Here is a 24,929-nt window from a genome sequence, read left to right as displayed (position 1 = left end):
GTCACAGGGGCTAACGAGGTTCTCCCTGACAACCATGGAGGGGGCGGAGAAGTAAGACAGGACGTTGCAGACAGCTGGGCAGTCAGTCGGGTATAACAGGGCGTGAGGATAGTGAAAACGTGGGTTGAGGAATGAGCCGGGTGGTGGTCAGAGCGTGTGGCCCCTCAGTCGATGGCTGGCCCCAGGGAAGCCCTCTGCCCCGCTCAGCCTCAGATCCCTCTTTGGCCAACAAGATAGTTGGAGTAGAGCTCGCTGAGGCCTCCCTGGCACTGTTTGAATGCGGGGAGATTCCTGTCACTCGCTCCCCTTTATTTATCATCTTTGACTCAATAGAAATGTCTATATATACACGTACCACGTGTTCTTTATCCATTCATCTATAGATGGACACTTAGGTCACTTCCACATTTTGGCTATTGTGAGTAATGCTGCAATGAACATGGGGTGCGTATATCTTCTGGAATTCGTATTTTCATTTTCTTCAGATAAACAGTGCGATTGCTGGATCGCGTGGTAGCGCTACTTTTAGTTTTTGGAGGACCGTGCGTACTGTTTCCCACAGGGGCTGCACCAACTTGCACTCCTTTTCGTCCACACCTTCCCCAACTTTGCTTCGGATTCAGTAGGTCTGGGGTGAGGACCTAGAATCTGCATTGCTACCAAGTTCTCAGGTGGTACTGATGCTGCTGGTCCTGGGACCTCACCTGATTACCCACTGGTCTAGATCTGACAGTTCTAGACTCGAAGGGCGCTAGATGTGGATATCCCAAACTGCTGGCTCTCACTGTGGTCCCTGGACCTGCTGCATCAGCATCACCTGGGAGCTGGTTAGAAATGCAACATCTCCATCACCAACCCAGACCGACTGGGTGCAGGACCCCCACGGGACCATCTACACGTTAAAGTCTGAGAAACACTGCTCTAGACCGTCATTCTTTAAAGCCGGGGCTTTGACGATCTTTGTGTCCCCGGCACTGAGCACAGTTCCTGGCACATAGTAGGTGCTCAACAAGTAGAAGGAAATAGAAGGAAAGGAGGATACGCCCTGCTGATACATGTGTTTCTCATAAAGTTCTTCCCTCAAAGAATGGGCTACAGTCCACACCCGTAAACTGGTTCACTATTTTAAAACTGCCTCCTAGGGCTTCCCTGGTGGCGCAGTGGTTGAGAGTCCGCCTGCCGATGCAGGGGACACAGGTTCGTGCGCCGGTCTGGGAAGATCCCACATGCCCCGGAGCGACTGGGCCCGTGAGCCATGGCCGCTGAGCCTGCGCGTCCGGAGCCTGTGCTCCGCAACGGGAGAGGCCACGGCAGGGAGAGGCCCGCGTACCGCAAAAAAAAAAAAAAAAAAAAAAAAAAAAAAAACTGCCTCCTAAGGGGGAGAAGAGAAAAGATAAGGCAGGTCCTCAGGTAGGAGATCAGAGGTCGTCTTCTTAGGAAACAGAAAGATCCCCACAGAGGGGCCACTTACGGACAGATTTTTATCCCCTCAACCTTGGTCTCTGTGCCTTTAGGGCTTTTACTCTTGAGAGTAAAAGTGATTCCAGGCTCTTCTAACTGAGCATTGAAGACGGCAGCCTGGCCCGAGGGTACCCCAGGTACAGAGAGGAGGAATTATCATCAGCGAATGCAGAAGAACCACTCCCAGTTGGCACCATATTTCTCTAGACCGTGGCTGCAGCTACCGGACACATTTCCACCACTTTTGGTCCTAGCATCTTTTCCTGGTCCAGCTCTCCAGGAACCAGAACTAAATCACAGTGCTCTTGAACGAACTGGATGGGCCAAAGAGATCCATGCACAGAGGAACGCCACCACCCAGAGGGATGAAGTGGTCTGGTCACTGGGCAGCACCCAGTTTCCCTGACTTCCACCACATATGTCCACACGTGAGATGTGGTCACAGCTCAGCAGCCACTCACCTGTAAAGTTCTCAAGGGATCTGATCCAAGGGACGCCAGGGTAAAGCACTTCCTTCTCACAGCTAGCCGTGGGACACACGAAAATTCTAGCTTCTAGGTAACTACGACTATTCTGCCAGGCCCATCTGAAAGGGAATTCGTGTCCTCCGACTTGGACACAGCTGGGGCTGCAGGTCAGAAGCCAGCCAGACAGCAGGGCAAACCCAGCCCCAGGGCGTAATCTTGCCAAGTCCACCTCTGCACCCCTCGGATACAAGCACCTTCTGAAATTTTTATTTTAATTTTTTCATTTAAAAAATTAATTAAAAAAATTTTTTAATTGGTAAAAAAAAGTGGGAATAACTACACTTAAACCCTTCCTCCCCTACCCAGAGGTAATCACTGCTAATCTTTTGTTATCAATACCTTTTGTTGCCTCTCTCAAGATTTTTCCGAGAATACATGCACTTAGTTTTATACAATAAAATCGTACTTTACATATGGTTTTGTGACCTGCTTTACTCACTGAAAAGTATTTAGTGTAACTGTTTCCAGGTCAGTCATATGCACCATTTTCAGTGGTTCCTTAGTGTTTCTTTAAATGCATGTATCATAATTTCTTTGAGCACTCCTCTCTTGCTGTACACTTGGGTTATGTCTAACTATTTTTCTCAAGAAAAACCTACTGCAACGAGCATTCTTTTACACACAACATTGTGCACTTGGCTTATTATTTCTTGAAGACAAATTCTTTAAAAGAGGAATTAATGCATCGCCCAGCACGCACATTTTTCAAGACTTAGGTCCATACTGCCGAATTGTCCCCAGCAGCACTGCTCTTTCAGAGAGTGAGGTCCTTTTGGGGAAACCTTCCCAGCAGATGGGCGCTGAGCTGAGGGCTGAAGGGTGTTTACATAAAGAGAGGCAGTACGGTGTAGTGGGAAGATCACCAGCTTTAACTTGGTAGCAAGCCTGGCCCCGTCCTCCCAAACTATGTGACTCTAGGCAAGTTCCTTAGCCTCTCTCATTCTTCAGCTGTAAGTGGAGGGATGACTACCTGCCTTTCACTAAGGTTTAGAGCTAATGCCTACAGAAACCTTGCAGAGTTGTGCACAAAATACTTCTTGAATGAATGAAATGAATTAGTGTTTGGATGGGTGGAGGGATGACTTTTCAAAAAGGAAAGAAAAGAAAGCAAGGAGGAAGACTGAGGACATGAGGGTGAGGGTAGAGGCAAAGCATACTTGCTGGGCTGCCTGTCAGCGGGCCGACGCCCTGGGAGGGAAGGAAAGGGAACCCCCGGGGTGAACACGCACCTTCTCCGCTCCAAATTGTTTCTCTTCTGGGAGCTAGTGGCTGTGAGTAATCTGTCCCTATTTCACAACGATGTCCCAAGACCCAGCTATAAACTGGTCCTCCCAGAGGCCGGATCTCATGCCCCAGCCCAGACTCAGCACCTGCGGGGAGATGCCCCAACCCCAGCTGTGAGCCTCTACCTTGACGAGTCTGCCATGATCCAGTGAAGGGCCCCATGCTCCCTGCCAGCTCACACTTCTGAGCCCACGGGCCATTGTCTCCTAGAAACCAAAACAAGCAACAGGCAGCAGTTACTGGAGGATGCTTCTGCCCGGTTCTCTCTCTCTCTCTCTCTCTCTCTCTCTCTCTCTCTCTCTCTCTCTCTCTCTCTCTCTCGTCCCACATCCCTGTGCACAGCAGGGGACTGGAGAGAAAAAAGACCTGTGCAAACAAATGCAACCCCACCCTTGAAGGACCTTTTAGAGGGGGCTGCCTCCGATGGGCTTTCCGGAGAGGTGGGCTGTCCTGCCCCGAGCGCGCCCCACGCTGAGGCTTCTGCCTTTGGATCTGGGCTCAGCAATTCTATTGCCACTATCTTCAGCCCAGCAACTTTTTCTTTTCTTTCCTTTTGTTTTTTGTGGGTTTCTTTCGGCCGCACGGCATGTGGAATCTTAGTTCCCCAACCAGGCATAGAACCCGTGACCCCTGCAGTGGAAGCACGGAGACCTAACCTCTGCACCAGCAGGGGAGTGCCCAGCAACTCTTTCTTCAGCCCCTCTGATGCACACATACGTTATCTCCTGATCCCCCAATGTGCTATGGAATAGATTTCACTGTCAGCTTGATTCTGCCAACGAGGAAGGAGAGGCTTACAGAGGTTAAAGTAACCTTCCCGGCACTCCCCAGGTGGCGCAGTGGTTAAGAATCCGCCTGCCAATGCAGGGGACACGGGTTCGAGCCTTGATCTGGGAAGATCCCACGTGCCGCGGAGCAACTAAGCCCGTGCGCCACAACTCCTGAGCCTGCGTTCTAGAGCCCACAAGCCACAACTACCAAGCCCACGAGCCACAACTACTGAAGCCCGCGTGCCTAGAGCCCACGCTCCGCAACAAAAGAAGCCACCGCGATGAGAAGCCCGTGCAACGAAGAGTAGCCCCCGCTCGCCGCAACTAGAGAAAGTCTGCGGGTAGCAACGAAGACCCAACGCAGCCAAAAATAAATAAATAAATTTATAAAAAATAAAGTAACTTTCCCAAGAGTAGAGATTCAAACCCAAGTGTCCACCACTCTCGCTCCAGACAGGGACCCGAGACCAGTGATGCCTGTGTGGGCCCTTTAAACAGCTCACTGGTCCAGCACTCAGCCAGAAGATGTGACCTGCTGACCGCTGGCAACCTTTGGGATGGGGGAAGACGGTAAAGAAGCACTCTTGGAATTGCCCGAGGATTACAGAGGTCCACAATGTCAAAGTCGCTCATTAACAATTAACAGCAACACCCAGATGGCCCTGATCAACACCCAGGGGGCCGGCAGGGTACCCGCTCTCTCTGTGCGAAGCCTTTCCAGGGGCACAGCCCTGGAGGCCCCAATGGACAGGTGCTCGGCACGCAGGCCGACGGACGCGAGCAGGGCCCCCAGTTCGAGGCGAGCCCCCTGCCCAGCTGAAGAGGGTCACTCGCCCAGACTCTGCTCTTGTGTGGGGCGTGTGCGGGGTTATCCATTAGATCCCAGCGAGGTTGGCTGGGTTTTACTACTTCACCTGTAAACCAAAGGAATGTGTTGTTTTTAGCTGTGAGGTCAACTTCGTCCTTGATCTGGCCCACGAGGCTGTCCATCTCCCGGAGAGCCGCGCTGTACGGCCTTCGACCCCCGGGTTCTGCTGACAGCAGGGTCCTGGACAGGGGCACGTGCATGTGGGCCAGGCCCACGTAGAGCAGGAAGGGTCTTCCGCTGGCACTGAAACGAGAGAGCCGGAGGTGACTCTCCAGAAGGGTCCCGTGGCCTCAGAGAAGAGCCCAGAAGCCCTTCCACCCGGTGTGCTCAGGAGGTACACATCCGTCTACAGCCTGCAGAGGCAATGGGGGGTAAAGCTAGTTAAAGACTGAGAGTAACTGTAATACTCGCTTCTGCCCTTTTAACGTTTACCGGGAGCTCATTGAACATGACTCACGTTGCCTGAATTCTGCCTCATAAAACCCCCCAAGTTCCCTTTTCCGGATGAAGCAGCAGAGGCTCAGGGAAACTGAGAGACTTACCCAGGGTTAGGAAGCGACCAAGTCTGGGTTTAAACTAAGGTCTGGCTGAGAGCAGAGCCCTGGCTCTTGGCAGCTTCATGCTAACGTCCAGCGCAAACGTATTTTTAAGTTCCAGCTGCTCTCTCGCAGCATCCAGGCCATCGTTTCCATTCCCAGCCTTGGCTCTTTCTAGGAGATGAACGGATGACTGAAACGGACCACGGGAAATTCCAAGGCCATAGCTGGGAACATCTCGATCAAGGTCCTGGTGGAGGCCAGGCTCCCGGCTGCCCCTACTCTGATCCTGCAGGTTCCCCTGGGAGGCCTCTGCTTCCTGCCTGCCCCCCACCTGCGTTCCCAGGCCAGGGGCAGGGTCAAGGGCAGCGGCAGGGACCCTCGGGGAGTCTCTTCCCACAGCCCACCCCTGTGGGGGGTCTTTCAGAGGACACAGGGAGGGCAAGGGGGGAACTTCAGGCGAGTCCGTAGGCTGGCGACGGAAGCGCAGCTCTTTCACACCAGGCCACCTGGACACTCGACTTTCAGACTGGCCTGAGTGCTCTTGGCTGCCCCCGATTCACACCACCTCACATCAAGCTCTCTGAGTCCCCCAGCCTCAGCTCTGCACCAAACCTCGCCCTAGAGACGCCCCTGCACCCCAACTCCCAAAGTCCCCTGATTGGGTGGGACTGTACTGCACTCGGTTCTCTTTGAAGGACAGAAGATGCACGTCCCAGACGGGGGCCTCTCCTTCCCCATTCTAGCCCACAACTTCTCTGCAACATTTCACGAGCTGTATCGTCCATGTCCACAAGTCATGAGTGGCTATTCTGATTTCAATTCACGAACATGAAATAAAGCTAAGAGTTCAGCGTCTCACATGCTATACCATGGATGAGGCTTGAAGACACGATGCTCAGTGAAATAAGCCAGTCACCAAAGGACAAATATGGTGCGATTCCCCTTACAGGACGTACTTGGAGTGTCTGCTTCATACAGACAGAAAGTAGCGCTGTGGAGGCCAGGGGCTGCAGGGAAGGGAAAACGGGGAGCTGGTGTTTAACAGGTACAGAGCTTCCATTTGGGAAGATGAAAAAGTTCTAGAGATGGATAGTGGGGATGGTTGCAGGACAGTATGAATGTACTTAAAACCACAGAACTGTACACTTGCAAAGGTAAATTAAAAAAATAGGGAGGGTGGGAGGGAGGGAGACGCAAGAGGGAAGAGATATGGGGACATAGGTATATGCATAACTGGTTCACTTTGTTATACAGCAGAAACTAACACACCGTTGTAAAGCAATTGTACTCCAATAAAGATGTTAAAAAAAATTTTTTTAATTGAAGTAGAGTTGATTTACAAAGCTGTGTTAGTTTCAGGTGTACAGAAAAATGATTCAGTTACACATATATATACTGAAAAGGAAAAATTACGCTATGTACAGTTTACATCTATCTATCACCTATCTATCATCTATCTATTATCTGTCTATCTATCTATCTCTCTCTCTATGTCTATCTCTTTCTCTATCCGTCCATCGGGTGTCTCAGTTGCCTGAGCCACATTTCCAATGCTCAGGCCAGTGGCTACCATCCTGGACAGCACAGAGAGAACATGTTCTTCCTTGCAGGGAGCGCTATTGCATGGTGCTGATGTAGGGCGTCTGTTGCCTGATCTCACAAAGATGATCATGTACAGTTGTGTAGGTTGTGCACAAATCCGGCATGCGGACATCCTGCTGAGAGAGCGGATGGGAGTGTAATGCCAGCCCACAATCCACCGGCCGAGCTGGGCGCTCTGGCACCGGTCAGCACACACTCAGCGGGGACGCCTTGTCATAATCTGCAGGTGGATACCACGTGGCAGCAGCATGCCGGGTGGAGCTGGCTCAGATTTCGGGAATTTTGCAAGCCAGGTGTTAAACATGGCTGCCATTAAAAATTAAATGAAATCAACTTACCATTAAATAAATGATATTAAAAACAAAGGTGGGGGGGATAAATTGGGAGACCGGGGTTGACATATACACACTACTATATATAAAATAGATAACTAATAAGGACCTACTGTACAGCACAGGGAACTCTGCCCAATACTCTGTAAAAGAATCTATATGGGAAAAGAATCTAAAAAAGAGTGGATATATGTATGTGTATAACTGATTCACTTTACTGTACAACAGAAACTAACACAACATTGTAAATCAACTGAAAAAAAAAAAAAAACAAAGGTAATAAACTTGCACGATTTATCACATCCTAGTTATTCTACCACATTTTACCATTATCTGTGCCCTGGAGTTTATTTTGCGGCCGCTGAATCTGTGTGGTGGGAACACCACATGATGAGGTGCTACGCGGCACACCTCTCCAGCCCCATGGTCAGAGACATCTCATTGGTATCTTGAATTCAGCCACAGTGAGAGTATTTACGCCACAGAAATGGGCAAATCAGAGCTTTTTCTCTGACTGCTGGTTGTTAAACATTTATCAGCTAATAGCTACCTATGGGCTGGGGGCGTGGTCCCATCACCCACCCTCTTCCCACCCCCATCATTATCCTGCAAACTGCCACCCATTATCAAAATCCTGTTGGCACCCTGGGCTGTGAAGATGAGGGAAGACGGGCATTGGAGACCCACATCCGAATCCCTGGGATTTTATTTCATGGTCGTGTGACCCTGGGCAATTCACTTAACGTCTGTCGTCTCCACGATGGGGACAGCTATGCCTCCCTGATACAGCTGTGAGTATTTAATGCCATAGTAAGGTTTTCATAAGTGGTGCCCTTTTCTTAAGAAGTATGACTAATACGAGCCTGCAGTAGTAAGCACCCACGGTACCCAGGGAGCACCTCTCTCCCTGCATCCTGACACCACGCTAGAACTCGTAAAGACGGCATGTTGTAGGAACCGCACAAACTAGCTCCCTGGGGGCATCTATCCCCTGAACCACTCCTGTGCTGAATGGCAAATACAGAGTGGAGGATGGGCGGTTCTCTGGTGGCCTGGTGGTTAGGGTTCTGGGCTTTCACTTTCGTGGCCCGGGTTCAATCCCTGGTTGGGGAACTGAGATCCCACAAGCCATGCGGCCCAGCCAGAAAAAAAAAAAAAAGTGGAGGAGACTTGGTGCTTTAAAAAAAAAGGCTTCCCTGGTGGCGCAGTGGTTGGGAGTCCGCCTGCCGATGCAGGGGACGCGGGTTCGTGCCCCGGTCCGGGAAGATCCCACATGCCGCGGAGCGGCTGGGCCCATGAGCCATGGCCGCTGAGCCTGCGCGTCCGGAGCCTGTGCTCCTCGACGGGAGAGGCCACAGCAGTGAGAGGCCCGCGAACCCAAAAAAAAAAAGGCCAGTTATAAGGCAGTATGATTTCATTTTTATTTAAATATAGATACATGCCTGTGTGTGTGTGTGTGTGTGTGTGTGTGTGTGTGTTTATTCACCAGCACAGAAGGAGGCTAGAAGAACATGTTCAGATTTAACAAAAGGGGTTAAGGTATCAGAGGAATTAAGACGCTGGAGGGGACATTCCAGCAGAGGGAGGGTGGGGCGTGGTGTGGAGATGCACAAAGATTGAGACCTGGGGAAGCCAAGTCTGGAGAAAATCTCCTGATCTGAAATAGAAAATGGCAAGCGAGGGATGCCCATCTCTCAGGAAATGTCCCCAGTGGGCTCCCGGCAGGAGAGCCAGGCCTGAAGGTGGCGGCAGGGCTGCCCTCGAGCCGGGCTCCCTCGGCTGCCCCTGCAGCAGCCCCCAGGGCTGACCGGTCCAGGAGGCATTGCTGCAATAGCCACTCGCCCCCGCCCCGTCCCAAATCTCACCGTCACCCTCTGGGTCTCAGCGTTCCAGAGAACCTTCTGGAATCCAGACTGGACCTGACAGTTCTCAGTTCAGAAGCCCACCGGGGCTCCATGAGCCTGCGGGCAGTGCAAAGCCCTAGCCCGGTATCCGCGGCCTTCCCAGCCTTGCCGTCCTTCCCACGCCGGGGCCACCTCACGTCCTCCTGCGCCTGTTCACTCCTCTCCCGGCAGCACCCTGCCTGGTATCTTGCCTGCAAACACTTAATCCATTAATCCATTGAGATCCCACTCCAAAGCCATCAAGATCCCTCTCTGCTCCCAGCTCACAGGTGGCTTCCTCCTCCCTGGCCCCTTCTTCCCCTCCCTTAGAGAGCTGATCAGTGTTGACAACGCAGCCTATGCGAAAGCCGGCTTTTGAACATCATCTGTTTCCCCACTGGCCTGGGAGACGCTCGAACGCCGAAACAGATCTAATCCACGTGTGTATTCCCAGCACAACACTGGCACACGTTTGGGGCCAGATCAAGCAACTCACTCTTTATTCACGCATTCAATGAATACTTATTAAGTGCTAACCAAGCCCCAGGCACTGCGGAGACAGCTACAAACACAGAAGCAGGATTTCCACCTTCTTGGAGCTTCACATCCAACTGGAAACAGCAGAGGGAAAGATGCAACTAAGAAATGAATCAGGGCTTCCCTGGTGGCGCAGTGGTTGGGAGTCCGCCTGCCGATGCAGGGGACACGGGTTCGTGCCCCGGTCCGGGAGGGTCCCACGTGCCGCGGAGCGGCTGGGCCTGTGAGCCATGGCCGCTGAGCCTGCGTGTCCGGAGCCTGTGCTCCGCAACGGGAGAGGCCACAACAGTGGGAGGCCCGCGTACCGCAAAAAAAGAAAAAAGAAATGAATCAGATCATTATTACAAATGTATAGTAGTAGGAATGATGGAGGAGAAATACAGGGTGCTGTGGAAGAGCATAACAGGGGACCCAAGCTGGGCGGGGGGGAGGCGGAGAGGGGAGACATCTCTGAGACAGTGTGGCCCGAAGGACGGGGGGGCTCCAGGGGGACAGTGCATGGTCGCCCTTCAAGGCGGACAGAACAGCAGAGGGAGAGGTTGCAGGAGGAGGACGGCCGTCCCACTGCCCAGCGGTGCGTGCAATCACTCATGTCCTCACCCGTCATTCATCGGAACACCCAAACAGGAGAAAGAAGAGAGGAGGTGTCAGGAGGACAGAATGATCTTCAGGCTGAACCCGGAGCCCTGATGTGGGTGGCAGGTGGTGCGCTTTAGGTGGGAGACGGGTGAGGACGGAGGTGAGAAGGGGAAGGAGGCTTAGACCAGCAGGGGGAGAACGATGCAGGCGGAGGGGTTGAGTCAAAGAGAAGAAGGAATCAAGCCCTTGATGTGGGTCCCAGGCTCCAGCCCAGGAGGGCTGGGGCTTCTTTGTCCTCTGTGCCTCTCTAGGACCTAGTTCTAAGTGCGCAATTCCATGGAATATGGACCATACACTCTGATTTCAAACATCCTCAACTACACCTCACACCTACTCCAATACGCTCAGCCCATCAAGCCCTGTATTCCCAACTCAGGTTAAATGCGCCATCCTAGACCCTGTGGGAAGCAGAGGACCAGCCAGCTGCATGACCTAGAAGCCCAGACGCCCAGGCCATCCGCTACCTCCTTTCTTTTTCTTTTTCTTTTTTTGCCAATTCGGAGCTTTGCCTGCTGTCTAAAAAACTCGAATCAGGAATTAGCTTTCAGGGGAAAGACAAATAACACATGATACCACTTGTATATGGAATCTAAAATATGGCACAAGTGAACCTGTCTATGAAACAGAAACAGACTCACAGACATAGAGAACAGACTTGTGGTTGCCAAGGGGGAGGGGAGGTGGGGGAGGGATGGAGTGGGAGTTTGGGATTAGCAGATGCAAACTAGTATATACAGGATGGAGAAACAGCAAGGTCCTACTGTAGAGCACAGGGAACTATATTCAATATCCTGGGATAAGCCATAATGGAAAAGAACATGAAAAAGAATGTATATATGTGTATAACTGAATCCCTGTGCTGTACAGCAGAAATTAACACAACATTGTAAATCAACTATACTTCAATTAAAAAAATTTTTTTTTTAAGAATTAGCCTTCAGCATCACTGCTAGGTTAGGGGTCTAAAATCAAGTGAAGCCCCAAGGAAAAACGTTCAAAGAAGACCCCCTTGCCGAGCAGGGGCAGGAAACCACACTCCAGGGACCCCCGCTAGTTTTGACAAACAAGTCAAGGTGGCGTAAGGGGTCATGGCGGAGAAAACAGCACAGATCTGGGGGCTTTTCTGCTGACACGTCAAAAATCACGGATGAATTGGCAAGTCCAATCCTAAAGAAATCAGCATGCCTGAGGATTCTTTTCTGTCAAGCAAAAAGCCAACAGGATTCATGTGACTTTTCACTTAATAACTAATTAATAAATTAGCAAACTCTTCCCCTCTTTCCTATGATAAAGAGTTTGCTCACTGTTTTGTTAGTCTTTCAACTGGTTAATCAAGTGGTAGATGAACAGCACCATGTCCTCTTCAGAGTTAATCAGTCCCCAGCCGGCTGCCACCCGCTACCGTCCCCTGAGAACACTGTGCTTTCATTGCAAAAGCAGGGGTAGACCTTCCTCACCATGGCTATACCTCCACCCTCCCAGCTGCCCTTCTGTCTAGAAAAGTCCAGCATGGTGGAGCGAGGGGCTGGGGGAATTCTTGCACATTCAAGGAAATGATGAGATCAGTTATCCCAAGGTGGAGTCTATTCTTAATTCTGGGCAAGTAGACGGGTGTGCAGCACACGTTTTCCTGCCCACTTAGGCAAAGGCTGTGGAAAATACCAAAGGACCTGTTGGAAATTGTTCCCCGGCCCTTGAAGAGTTTGCAGTCTTGGGACTTCCCTGGCAGTCCAGTGGTTAAGACTCCACGCTCCCAACACACGGGTTCAATCCCTGGTTGGGGAACTAAGATCCCCGCGTGCCGCATGGCGCGGCCTAAAAAAGAGAGAGAGAGAGAGAGAGAGTTTGCAGTCTTAGGAGAAAGATGCACCAGTGCACATGAGAGAGGCAGCGGGTGGGGTGACTGTGTGTGTGCACATGTGTGTGTCTGGGCTTGCACCCCGCCACCTATGTACATGCACCCCAAGGTCAGTAGTAGTAGCTGACTGTGGTCTCGCACAATCTACTCTCTGTGCTGATCTCTGATCTGACAGAGGCTGGAAGCGAGCAGCTCTCACACAGAGACAGCTTGCTAGAGACCCACTGTGGTATGGCTCTGGGGTTTCTGCTTTTTGTTATTTTCAGTTAGTGGTTGCTAACAGTTAGAGATCAGGAGATCCGCCAAGGGCCAGGTGGCCTGTCTTTCTTGAGAAATGGAAAGGCCTGACAAGCCAGGCCCCCGTTCCCACAAAGCAGCAGCAGGCGGCCTTAGATGGGACAGGTGCTCGAAATTCACCGCAGGCCCCACTACTCCCTACTGCCTCACCGTCAGCCTGCTTCCCGCTTCAGGTTACCTGGGCCCTGTAGATGCTGGACCCCTGTGTGTTATACTGAATACTGGCCCCCAAGGATACTCAGGGTCTAATCCCTGGAATCTCTGAGTGTCCCCACAGCGGACGTTGTAGATGCAATTAAGTTGAGGATCTTGAGATAGGGGGATTATCTTGGCTCGTTCCCAGTAGACCCTAAACGTAATCACAAATGTCCTTATAGGAAGGAGGCAGGGGGAGATATGACTACAGAAGAGGACAAGGCACGTGAACCACAGAAGTGGAGATTCAAACGATGTGGCCAGGAGTTCCCTGGCGGTCCAGTGGTGGGGACTCCATGCTTCCACTGCCCAGGGTCCAGGTTCCATCCCTGGTCGGGGAACTAAGATCCCACAAGCCCAGTGGTGCCGCCAAAAAAAAAAAAGGAATATGATGCGGCCACGGCCAAGGAACGCCGGCAGCCACCAGAAGCTGCAGGAGGCAAGAAACGATCCTCCCTGGAGCCTCGAGATGGAGACAGCCCTTCTGATAACCTTGATTTTAGCCCCACAAGACGCATTTCAGACGTCCAGCCTCCAGATCTGTAGGAGAATAAATTGCTATTGTTTTAGCCAATAAGTTGGTGGTCAGTTTGTAACAGCAGCAATAGGAAACAAACATAGCCTGTCAACGAATGAACTCGACAAACACCTTGAATGCCCAGAAGACAGTGGACGGACCCTGCCCTCAGGGAGGTGATACGCTAGCAGGAGAGGACACCTGACAATGACGGGAGAGTGTGGTCTGAGCAGGGACCCTGGGAACGTACCCGAGGCACTTGTAACCGAGGCCTGGAGACCCCAGGACAGACAGTTTTCTAGCTTTATTTCCAGGAGACATGCACGCGCGCATCTTTATCAGGCAATGGAGCTCTGCCGCGGTCTGGGCCGTGCTGGGGCCAGGGGACACGGGGGGGCTCACCTCGCCCGTTGGATGAACTGGGTGGCCTTCTCGGCATACTTCTGTGCGAGGCCGCTCAAGTTCACGGGCTGCTCCACGATGCTGAGGTTCTCATAGAGAGGAAGGGCCACGTCCGAGTGACAGTCCTTCTCAGGGTTCCTGGGTGGAAATCACAGACGGTGGAGCGTTCATTCCCACGACCTAAGTAGTCACCGAGTCAAACAAAACGCTTTGATGCGGTGATGCCCATAAATACAGAACACTTAACAGCCTGGCCTCAAGTGATTCTTCCAGTCTGCCATTTCCTCCAAGTGCAAAACCAATATAACACCTTCTCCTATTCCCTTTGAATAGACGTGTAGGCTCCTTGGACAAGCCTGGCCACTCTGCAACGCTCACGACTTTTTTGAGCTAGGGGTATGATTATACCCATTTTGCTGGCAGAGAAACTGAGGTTAAACAAAGTACATTACACAGCAGAGTCCCAGAGACAATCAGTAGCCCCGGTTTTTTCCACCGGCCCCCTTAAGTCATGACTTCCGTCCATGGGGTACAACGCGTGGTATTTTTCCAAGTCAACAATCAGGACTTTGTGTGACAAGACGTCTGACGAGAGGACAGATGGCTAGGAACAACTTTGGAATTTCAAACCGTGTTTGGAGAATTTGGGGAAATTTTAGCAATTGGAAAAAGTGGGGGTCAAACCTATTGTATCTCCTGGAAAAAAACAAACTCAGCCCTTGGTCTTACAGATGGAGATGAATCTGACGTACGAATGACCCAGCAGAGCAGCTGAATCCTGACCCCGGCTGTGATCTCGCGTGAGTTACCTAAGCTCTCAGAGCTTGACTTTCCTTGTGGGAAGTGTGGGGCTGCCCGGGCCCCTTCCAGGGATAAGGAACGGTTAGCATTCACACTGCTCGGCACACTAGGAATGCAATCAAAACTCAAGCCCTCTGTCCTGGGGGATACAGAGAACTGGAAGAGGAGCTGAGGACAATGGAGAGAAAAGGGTGGTCACGGGGGGCCTCTTGGGTAGGGAAACTGTCCTCCTGCTGCAGGGAAGAATCTGGGAAGAAAGGAGAGCCCCCGTCACACATCTATGTGCACACAGACTTGTGCCGGAAGCTTAAGAGACAAGGTCAGACTGGGGTAATCACCAAGGACCACAGTGTTTTAAAAAGAGAAAAAGAGCACAGTCCCGGGTGTCACAACGCTAACCTCATCTTCGTGTCCAATCTTCCAGCTTTGGATGATCCTGTGGCTGCTCCATCATCCCTAACCTTCTCCCCCTTTTCCTCCTTCAGCCAACACTTTTCTTCTATTTGATTTAACACAGACGGAAAAGGGACCAGGCTGTGGTCATCGCACGAGACGGCAGGGGTGCCACAGGTGTGAGCCCCAGGCGCCCGGCGGTGATGAGAGAGCAGTGGCAGGTTCTCACGTGGTGACGTCACTCCTCCCACTGCCAACAGGCTCTTGCATCTCCTGGGCGTCTCGTGAAAAGGTAGACCTCTGGGAGGGGTCTGAACACCGGCATTTCTAGCAAGCGTCCAGATGATGCCTGCGCTGCTGGCCCAGCGACCACCCTCTGAGTAGTCAGGAGAGAGGAGACCTGGGCTCTAGACTCAGAGACCCAGACGGGACTCTCCATCCTTCCCTCTCATGACTCCACTGTGACCTGGGCCACCAGGTAAGCTTCCTTCTCAGGACAATCAGGAGAAACGCTTGCCTCACTCAGAGGTCCGGTGGGTCACGGATAAGCACGCAGAGCGCTTAGGATGTAACAATTTCTCAACAAATGGCCATTATGATGCTAACTATTATTAATAAGCCCCAAGACACGCTTTCCCCGGGCGGCCCAGACACCTGCAACGTTATGAACAATCCCAGTACACCGTCCGAACAGCAGAGCACCTGGTCTGGGCTGCTTTATTACCTGAATACGGTTTATTACATTTTTCTGATAATAAACGTACTGCAAGCTCATTACAGAATATTTGGAAAATACGAGAGAGGAAAAAACTGCAAACTCCTTAATGCCACAACCAGAGTGAATGAACCATGGTTACCATCTTGGCGTATTTCCTTTAGGGCTATTAGAGGCATAAATACAGAGGTAGTTCAGGTCACAGTGTTGATGATTTATTTCCTGCTTTTTTCACTTACTATTCTATTGTGAGCATTTTCCCATTTCACTGAATACGTTTTTAAAACATCCTGTTGAGTGCCTGCACGGCATTCCGATGTCGAAACGCTGGCTTATTTCAGGGCGGGGGTAGGGCTTATAGGGAGCCCGGTGGACTTTTTCTCAGTCTAGCTCCCTCCTTATGTCCAGTGTCAGGGCCAGGTGAGTGGTCCAGGAGCAAAGCCAGCAGGCAGAGGAGGGAGGCCACCTGCGTGAGACCCTGGGTCGCACCAGCCTCTCCCCTGCTGAGCTAAACAGTCCAAGGAACCTGGAAAATGCCAACTAAAAAAATGTTGTTCACCTCATCCTCGTGAAAAGTGTTCTTGCACTCCATGCAAATAATGCACTTAAATTTTTTGCACTAAAGGTACTCGATCTTTTTTTTTTTTTTTTTTTGGCTGCATTTGGGTCTTCGTTGCTGCGCACAGGCTTTCTCTAGTTGCGGCGAGCGGGGGCTAGTCTTTGCTGTGGTGCGTGGGCTTCTCATTGCGGTGGTTTCTCTTGTTGTGGAGCACGGGCTCTAGGTGCGCAGGCTTCAGTAGTTGCGGCATGCGGGCTCCGTAGATGCGGCACGAGGGCCCTAGAGCACAGGGGCTTCAGTAGTTGTGGCCCATGGGCTTAGCTGCTCCGCGGCATGTGGGATCTTCCCGGACCAGGGCTCGAACCCGTGTCCCCTGCACTGGCAGGCGGATTCTTAACCACCGCGCCGCCAGAGAAGTCCCAGGCACTTGATCCCTTTTTGCTACTGTAACTGTTCCCCGTGGGCCTCGCTCATTTCCTTCTGATGGACCACACCCCCAGGACTTCACCTGGCTCTGGAGCCCAGAGCCGATGCCTTGGCTAGGATTACCTTGACGGTCTACCGCCCCGTGGACATGCCGGGCAAGGGGGGTGGTTGTAGCCGGGGGTATCAGTGCAGCCCATGTCATGGCTGTACGGGATTCCAAAGTAGTAATCAAACCCTGGAAGAGAAGGAACGGGTTAGGCTATGAGCCTGCATTCTTACACCCAGGACAGAAATTTAATTTTCCATGATTTAATTCTGCAGTGTTATGGCGTATGTAATTAAAAGAGGATTTGATTAATAGCCCTTTGTAGTGTGCAAAGAAAACACTTTGCTGGGTCCTGGCTGCAAGACTAGATTTGCAAAACTTCTTGTGATTAGCATTAACCCTGCGTGGAAGGAAGTGGGGAGAATGTCTTGAACACCTCCCGTTCCCAGTGCGATGATGGACACCGCTGGGAAATGTCTGGTGAAAATCTGCTACCTGCATGACACTCTGGGGGGTAAAAGAATATACTCTGCCCTCAAGAGCGGGAGGATAAGAAGCAGAGATTCAGCTCTAAGAGATGGATTGTCAGCAAGCCCACAAGAGGGATCAGAGGATGAAGTTACCCCTGGATGCTGGGGGTGGGATGTGGTTGGGACAGGAATCTCAAAATGCTTCTCAGAAGAGTTGCCGTTTCAGCTGGACGCAGAGGGCTGGCAGGATTGGACTTGAGAGGGTGGAGGGGTATTGGAGGGAGGATGTGAGGGTCAAACTGAGACCTGAAAACCCTGTGTTGACTTTTTTCTGAGACCCTCCCATATCCCAGCTCTTCTCCAGCACAAGCTTCCGTGTGAAGTTTCCCACAGAATTCCCTACTCCCCGCCGAGCCCCTGCTTCAGTGAACCCATCAAACGATCTTTACTTCTTACCACGCGGGGCCTCACGGGGGCCAAGTGTTCCCGGACACGTGAAGGACTGGGTCGAGGAGAACACTGATGGCCTCACGACGGGGTAGCCCGAAGGGTAGACAGGCACCAAAGAGGGGGGCCGGGAAAGGTGCCGGGCAAGAGGGATGTGCAAACAGAGGCAACCCTGGCACCTCAAACCCACCCAGGTGAGCCTGTGAACGAAGGTGTCCTGACTCAGGAGAGAGGCCCCTCAGGGGCAGGATGGCTGAAACACTTATAGAGTCCTTTTACACAGAGACCTTTATTTTCTGTTTCCCAGGTAACCAATCCTCCAAAGAATTCTTACCACGGAAGTTGGGGTGATAAGAGCCATGGTGTCCAAGATGCCACTTGCCTGGAGGAAAACGAGAGAGAGAGAGACTTTGAGAGGAATCCCCATGGGGGCTCCCAGCCCCTTGGTGGAGCTGGTCACACACTCAGGTCTCCACCAGCTTTGCCCTTTCCTGAGCACAAGCAAAGAGAGGCTCACGTGCTGTGTGACAGCCAAGCCTCGTTCTCTGGGACCGAGAGGGAGTCCCCAGGGAGACAGAAAGCAAGCAAGGATGACTCATGACTCAGGCAGGAAAGCGTGCGGGGGGGTGGGGGGGGGAAGACGAGCCATTACCGGGAGCCCAGAGAAGTTAGCAGGCTGAGCTCCTGCCCCCCAAAGAGGGTGCAGCGCCCACGGCAACGCCCCCCCCACCCCCCCACCCCCTCCAGGGCTCACCACACCTTCCACTCGGCCCTCCTGCCTGGGGCCCTGCAAAGGACCCAAGGAGCAAGTGCACGGCCCAGACAGTCCCAGAGATGCCGCTCCCGCCTGCTTTCATCATCGTCCTCTGCAGAAGCTGAGCGGGGCGCCGCCTCCCTGCGCCGCCAGAGCCAGGCCAGCAACGAGGAAGCTCTGCCGCAGGGCTGCTCCTGGCGCTGTAAACGCGTTCACTGGGGGGCACGAGGCGAGGCTGGGACCCTCTGACCTGCTCATTCTCTGCTCTCCGGGTAAAGATCCCACAGGGAAGTCACCCACGAGGTAAGGGGAAGAATCAAAAACGCGGGGCAAAGACCAGTACGGCGGCAGCGTGAAACAACGCCAAGGACGGAAAGAAACAGGCAACCACAGGAGTCTGACTCAGTAAGTTATCTCACGTGGCCTCAGTACAATGCTTCCAAACCATCTTTTCAAGACACACGCCTGTGGCCAAAACGAGCAACGGTGAATCGAGGTGAAGGGTATATGGGGGTCTAGGAGTCCCTTCTTGCAACTGGTCTGTAGGTTTGAAAACAAATGTCATAAAAAGTTGAGGGAAGTGGATTAAGCTAAGTGGAATGCTTAGATTCAGCATGACGTGGAAATATAAAATTATAGTACAATTTTAAAATTGCTTCTAAAATTATAATAAGCGTGTAGAATTATATCACCAGGACATAGAAAATAATAGGAGGGGGAGAAAAGTAGGGCCGAGTGACAACATGTGCAGCTGGGGACAAACACATGAACACAGAGCAAGAGGAGAAGCAAACAGTGAGTGGCGTCAGTGGACTCGGGGTTCCCTCAGCAGGCTTCTCATTCGCCCTGTAAGCGCGCTGCTAGGAAGTTCACGATCTCAACAAGGAGCTACGCTTCAGTCCCCTCTCCCAGAAAAGCAAAAGGTGTCATGAGAGGTGAACAGTCGACCCGCGATCAGTTGCCTTCTTGGGATTTAAAGGCCTGAAGAAGGAGGGGCAAGTGAGATCGAACCCAGCTCGAGAAGAACCCAGTGCCCCTGATGCTGCATGACGTGTTAGGGTCGGAGAGCCCAGGGACCAAAGCCCTCCCGCCCCCCGGGCTGGGAGTCTTACACGGATGCAGGGACAGGGCGGGTGAGGACGCTCAGCCCATAGTGAGAGCCTCAGAATAGTTCGTACCTCCGGGTATGGAGAGAAAGGGGTGAAAAGGAGAGCCGGTTGGGACCTTAATGGTCTCGTCCTCCCAGGACAATGAAGGCCACACTGCAGTCTGATCTTCTGCAAAGTTATGTCAGGCTCCTTGACCCAGAGGAGGAGCCAGGCCGACACACCAGGAATGCCAGCTTCCTGCAGGTTAACGGGGAGCCCGGGGCCCCGAGGACATCCCCACAGGGACCCTCGTTGCCCCTTCACGTGGTGGAGGGAGGTGGGAACCCCGCCGGACCCAGCTCTTGGAGAGCCAGAATCCTAAGCACAGGCAGCCTGAGGATGCCGTCGGGAGGCTGGGTTGTCTTGGCCTCTGTAGGGGGCGCCAGGGGAAACTAGTTCCATACATGGTTTAGTCCCCTGGCAGGTCGTTTCAGTTGCTTAGAGCTGAAAGCATTCCCAACTCCTACAGCGAGAAATGAGCAGAAAAGCGGACACGAGCAGGAGAGGCGGCAGCTCTGCAGACACAAAGCAGTCAGCACAGAAAATGCAGGGGGGACGGGGTCTGGGCGGTGGGGGCCACGTTACCAATCAGCCCGGTGACGTAGCCAGCCCGCTGCAGCACTTCGGCCAAGGTGGTCTCGTTGAGTGGAAGGCCCCCCACAGAGGTGACCGCAAAGTTGTGAGGGACTCCGTTGCGGAGGCCAAGCCGGCCGGTGAGCAGGGCGGCCCGGGAGGGCGAGCAGGTGGACGCAGCCGCGTGGAAGTCCACAAACCTGCGCAGAGAGGAGAGCGATGGGGGTCGGCCTGACCACAGAAAGCCGGGCCAAGAGGGACTCAATCCCTGGGGTCCCAGCGCTGGGAAAAAGCTCCAGGACCCGCCAGCCGTGGGGCAGGTAAAGAAAATGAAGCCCAGAGACGCATTATGTGACTAACCCAGGGTCACACAGCTGATTCGAAGGGATTTAATCCCACATATTGAACGGATTTTCCACATTTTATATTCACCTACTCACTTAATGCATCTGTAACCCCAGAAATCAACACTCGTGGCTCTGAAGGGATAGTTCACGGATATACGCAGACCTGTGAAAATCTGCACATTTCCAGCTGAGGTTGGACAAGGTGACCTTCTTGTTTGGGCTCTCACAGATTCAGTGTTCACAGGGACGTTACAGAACATCACCACTGCTGACACAAGAGCTGACTATCTATTACTCCTTACTGTAAGCCCAGCCCTTTTTCAGACACTATGGAGAAACAGAGAAGTCCAGCCATTTTCTTACCCTCAAGGAACGTGAGTAAATTGAATGTCACTAATGAAGGGGCAAGCTGACTTCATGTGTCTCCTGACGGGATGCAATATGAATTCATGACACCAAGGATTCTTACCGAAAACGTTTAACCTGAATCTAGTCAGACCCCTGGACCTAATTTCCACATTACAGGAAAAAAAAAGCTAATGCAAGACCAAATTAAATGACCCCACAAGAAGAGACTTTACCAAACCATTCTCTAGACGTTCGATAAGACAACCAGTCCCATCTCTTCAAACAGTCAACATCTGAGGGAACGATGGGACGGACGGGGCGATACTGTGCATAAGGAAAGACTAAAGAGACAGAACCAAATGCAATACATGAATCTCGCTGGATCCCAGTTCAGAAGCGCTGGCACCACACCTGAGGGCTAATTAGGGAGGGAGATTTAATATGAACTGGATATAAAATGATATTGGGGATTATCGCTCATTTTCAGGATTACGGCCACGTGGGAGAACGTTTCTATTCTTTTCCTTCTGGTTTTAGTGAGATATAATTGACACATAACCTTGTACTAGTTTCAGGGGTACAACATCATAATTTGATATAAGTGCATATTATGAAATGATCACCACAGTAAAGTTTAGTTAACATCTGTCACCTCCCACAGTCACAAACTTTTTTCCTGTGATGAGAACTTTTAAGATCTCCTCTCTTAGTGACTTTCAAATACACAAGACAGCATTGTTGACGCTCGTCCCCATGCTATGCATTACGTCTCATGACTTACACCCAGAAGTCGTCACCACCTTCACCCATTCTTCCCCACCTCCGAAACCATCCTCCACACTGATGCAAATGTCCTTCCACAGTGGGAGTCGGATCACACCAGTCTCTTACTGGAAAACACAATCTCTCTCTGCCTGCTTCTCGGAGCTCAGCCGCTGCCCCCCTCCTGCCCTGAGCTGCTTCCTCACATCCTCCCAAGCCCCCACTTACTCCTGTCCGCTGTGCCTTTGCCCATGCTCTTCCCCCACTCCCCAAACCCTTCCCCTAGTGTCCCACCTTATCCTGACTGACCAGTCCCAGTCGTCTTCAAGACCCCGCTCAAAGACTCAGATGTTACCCCCCCCAGGTCACCCTCCCTGCCTCTCCCTGCCTCTCCCCCAGCCCCCCAATCTGCACCTCCCCACCCCACGTGGAGTCAAGGCCCCCTCTTCTCTACGTGATTATATAGCCTTTGGCATCTCCTTTACAACACTGAACTCTAATTCTTTGTTTTCCTGTTTGGGGCCGCTTCCAGATGGCCACGAATCCGTGGATAGGCCTCCCCGTGACAGGCGGGGCCTGAGGTCCTCCCGCCCTTGACGCTGTGAGTGCTTTGAGCCCCAGAGGATGTGAAGGGGACACTGCACCAGTTTCTGGGCTCAGCCCTCACGAGACTGGTAGCTTCCACCTCCTCCCTGAAAACACTCTGTGAGCCGCTGGGTGAGAAATCGACTCCCCCAACACGGCCCAGCTGGACAGGCCATCTGTAGGTGCTCCGGCCCATGACCCCAGCTGAGGCCACTGCGTCTAAACGTCACAGGTGTGCGTGAGGCCACCCTGGACCTCCCAGCGCAGGCATCTGCCTGCTGAATTTCACCAGAGCCGCCTTGGTCAACACAACAAGGTAAAGGATCACCCAACCGAGAGATGCCTGAATTCCTGACCCTCGGCATCATGAGACGTGATGAAATGGTTGTTGTTTTGAGCTGCTGACTTCGGGGATGGTTTGTTACTCAGCAGTTCGCCACCAGAGCAGCATCTATCTCCCACCGGACCATCCTCTCCCCACCATTCAGTCCTCAGCCCAGCACGAGGTGGGCACCACCCAGCGCATGTGGAGAGGGTGATGCCACCGTACTCTTTGCTTTTGTACAACGTGGTGAGTCTCTGCTAAAGAGACCTGGGCCTCAGTCCCAGAGGATGGGTGAATTCACAGAGCGGTGACACGCACCGAGAGGTCCCAGCAATGCCCGTCTGAAAGCGCCGGCCCAGCCCTGAAGCCGTGCTCTTCAAGCAGACGTGCGATGCCTCCATCTGACAGAATGAGGGCAGGGGAGCGAGGTGCTCCAACGCTCATGCTGGGTCCGCAGGTGCTGGGCGAGGCCTCCCTCCAGCCTCGGGGAGCTCCAGGGCCCCCGACTCTGGCTTCACACCCCTGCCAGCACTTCCTTCCTGTCCCTCCGTCCCCTGGGGCTGGAAGTAGCACGTGCAGCCTCCCTTCTGTCCCTCGGTTGCTGGTCCCCTGGGTAATTTCCCAGGCACCGGCTTCTCTCACAGCATCCCAGCTGCCCACATACTGCGGCCTCAGGGAGTTCAATCCCTGGGGCAAAATCCAGGATTCTGGACGTTGCATGCAGCTGGCAACCGCTGCCCTTGGAATCCCAGACTGAGCTCCACTTCAGTGTTCATACTTTTCTCCCAAGAAAACGTTCATTTGTACCCAGCCTCTTCTGTTCTTTTCCTCCCAAGATTAAAGCACAAACATCCTCCTAGATCACACTCCTAAATGTTCCTTATAATAATGACTACTGGGACTTCCCTGGTGGCGCAGTGGTTAAGAATCCGCCTGCTAATGCAGGGGACACAGGGTCGAGCCCTAGTCCGGGAAGATCCTACGTGCCGCGGAGCAACTAAGCCCATGCGCCACAACTACTGAAGCCCACGCGCCGTAGAGCCCGTGCTCCACAGCAATAGAAGCCACCTCAATGAGAAGCCTGTGCACTGCAATGAAGAGTGGTCCCCGCTCGCCGCAACTAGAGAAGGCCAGCGTGCAGCAACAAAGACCCAACGCAGCCAAAAGTAAGTTAATTAAGATAATAACGATGACTCTTACTACGACTAGATTACTACTACGGTACCACGCACTCGGCGGCTTTTATTACTCTCACAGCTAATGCTCAGGCTTCTAGAATCCGGGCACTCCTCTAAGCCACGAGCACTCACTGTCCCTGGACTCCCTCTGCTCTGCAGGTGTAGCTCCGTATGGGTCACCTCCTCACCCACAACAGTGGGAGCAGCTGCACAATTGGCAGGGCCCGGAGCAAAATGAAAATGCAAAGGCCCTGATTCAAAACCCACCAAGCATTTCAAGATGGCGACGGCAGAGCATTAACCCACCATCCACACCCCGGTGCGGAGCTGAACAGCGCTCAACCCGCCCAGCTGAACGCGGCAGCCCTGCTCCCCACTTACATTTGCTGCCCCCAGTTCCTCCTCTCCCAGTTTTCCATGGGGCGGCCAAAGTGATCTTGGAAACTGTTTATCAGCTAACAGTATTCCTGGCTGGAAACCCGCAAATAAGTCCTCATTGCAATTTAGGTAAACCCAAAGTCACGGTCGTGAGCTTCTCAAGCGGGGAGCTGGAGCACACAGATACAGCCAAACACTGATAGCGAGTAGGTTTTCTGAGATCCAGCTCCTCCCAGCCCCAGGGGCAGCCAGGCGGGACCCCGGGCAACTGGAGGTTCCTGGGCGTCCGTGCCCTGCACAGTCCCAGGGAAGTAATCCCGTTAGAGCAGAGAACGGAGAGAGCCCTGCAGGTGCGGCGCCAGGCATCCTTGTTGGAGTCCCACGCTGGCCACCTCCAACCACCAGCAGCCTGGGTGGAGCTCCTTGGAACGGGGTGCAAGGATCCTGACAGCGTGGGGAAAGGTGGGAACTCCACGCCCAGGGGATCTGCACCCAGGCGTCATCATCCCTATTCCCACCCCGGTTCCCCCCAGCAGCCACACCACCCAGAGCGGCTCTACCGAGATCACCCCGAGCTTGTCCCTGCCTCAGGCCCTTCTCATGTCCCCAACGTCTGGAAGGCTGTGTTCTGGTCTCCACATGACGGGCCCCTTCTTTTCATCCGGGTCTCAGCTCTCATTTCACCTACTCAGTGAGGGCTTTCCTGACCTGACCACTCTCCACTGCATCACTGTTCTATTCTGTCTTGAGCCTTTATCCACTCGGACCTCACCTTGCTCATGGACTGGTCTCCTTGCTTGCTGCCCGGCTGCCCCTCTAGAACGGAGTCCCCGAGAGCCTGGGTGTGTCTGCCCGCTGCCACCGCCGCCCCCGCCCCGGAGGGCTGGTTCCCGACCTCAGGAAGGCGGGTTCTCTGATTTGGGCAGCTGGAGTCCTGCACTCCACCAGTGAGATGGCTCTTCC

The 24,929-nt window shown here is 52.8% G+C and overlaps 1 protein-coding gene across 6 annotated transcripts in view; it reads right to left on the bottom strand.

Moving 5' to 3' along the window:
• Positions 1 to 24,929, bottom strand: part of ARSG (arylsulfatase G) — a 116,157-nt gene that overhangs the window by 26,870 nt on the left and 64,358 nt on the right. For 5 of the 6 annotated variants that reach the window (XM_059997117.2, XM_059997118.2, XM_059997116.2 and 2 more), the window contains 6 exons: positions 20,056 to 20,243; positions 17,903 to 17,950; positions 16,729 to 16,840; positions 13,712 to 13,849; positions 4,957 to 5,153; positions 3,398 to 3,478 (listed from right to left, as the gene is read on the bottom strand). In XM_059997117.2, the coding sequence (XP_059853100.1) occupies positions 3,398 to 3,478; positions 4,957 to 5,153; positions 13,712 to 13,849; positions 16,729 to 16,840; positions 17,903 to 17,950; positions 20,056 to 20,243 (764 nt within the window). Of the gene's footprint in view, positions 1 to 3,397; positions 3,479 to 4,956; positions 5,154 to 13,711; positions 13,850 to 16,728; positions 16,841 to 17,902; positions 17,951 to 18,322; positions 18,729 to 20,055; positions 20,244 to 24,929 lie in introns of those variants that run through there. The other variant, XM_059997121.2, reaches the window with a different exon arrangement.

The sequence above is a fragment of the Delphinus delphis genome, chromosome 19 (genome assembly GCF_949987515.2).
Source record: "Delphinus delphis chromosome 19, mDelDel1.2, whole genome shotgun sequence".
In the NCBI taxonomy this organism is placed as follows: Eukaryota; Metazoa; Chordata; class Mammalia; order Artiodactyla; family Delphinidae; genus Delphinus; species Delphinus delphis.
Note: the sequence above shows the minus strand (reverse complement) of the source record. Positions and strands in the feature narration are given on the sequence as shown.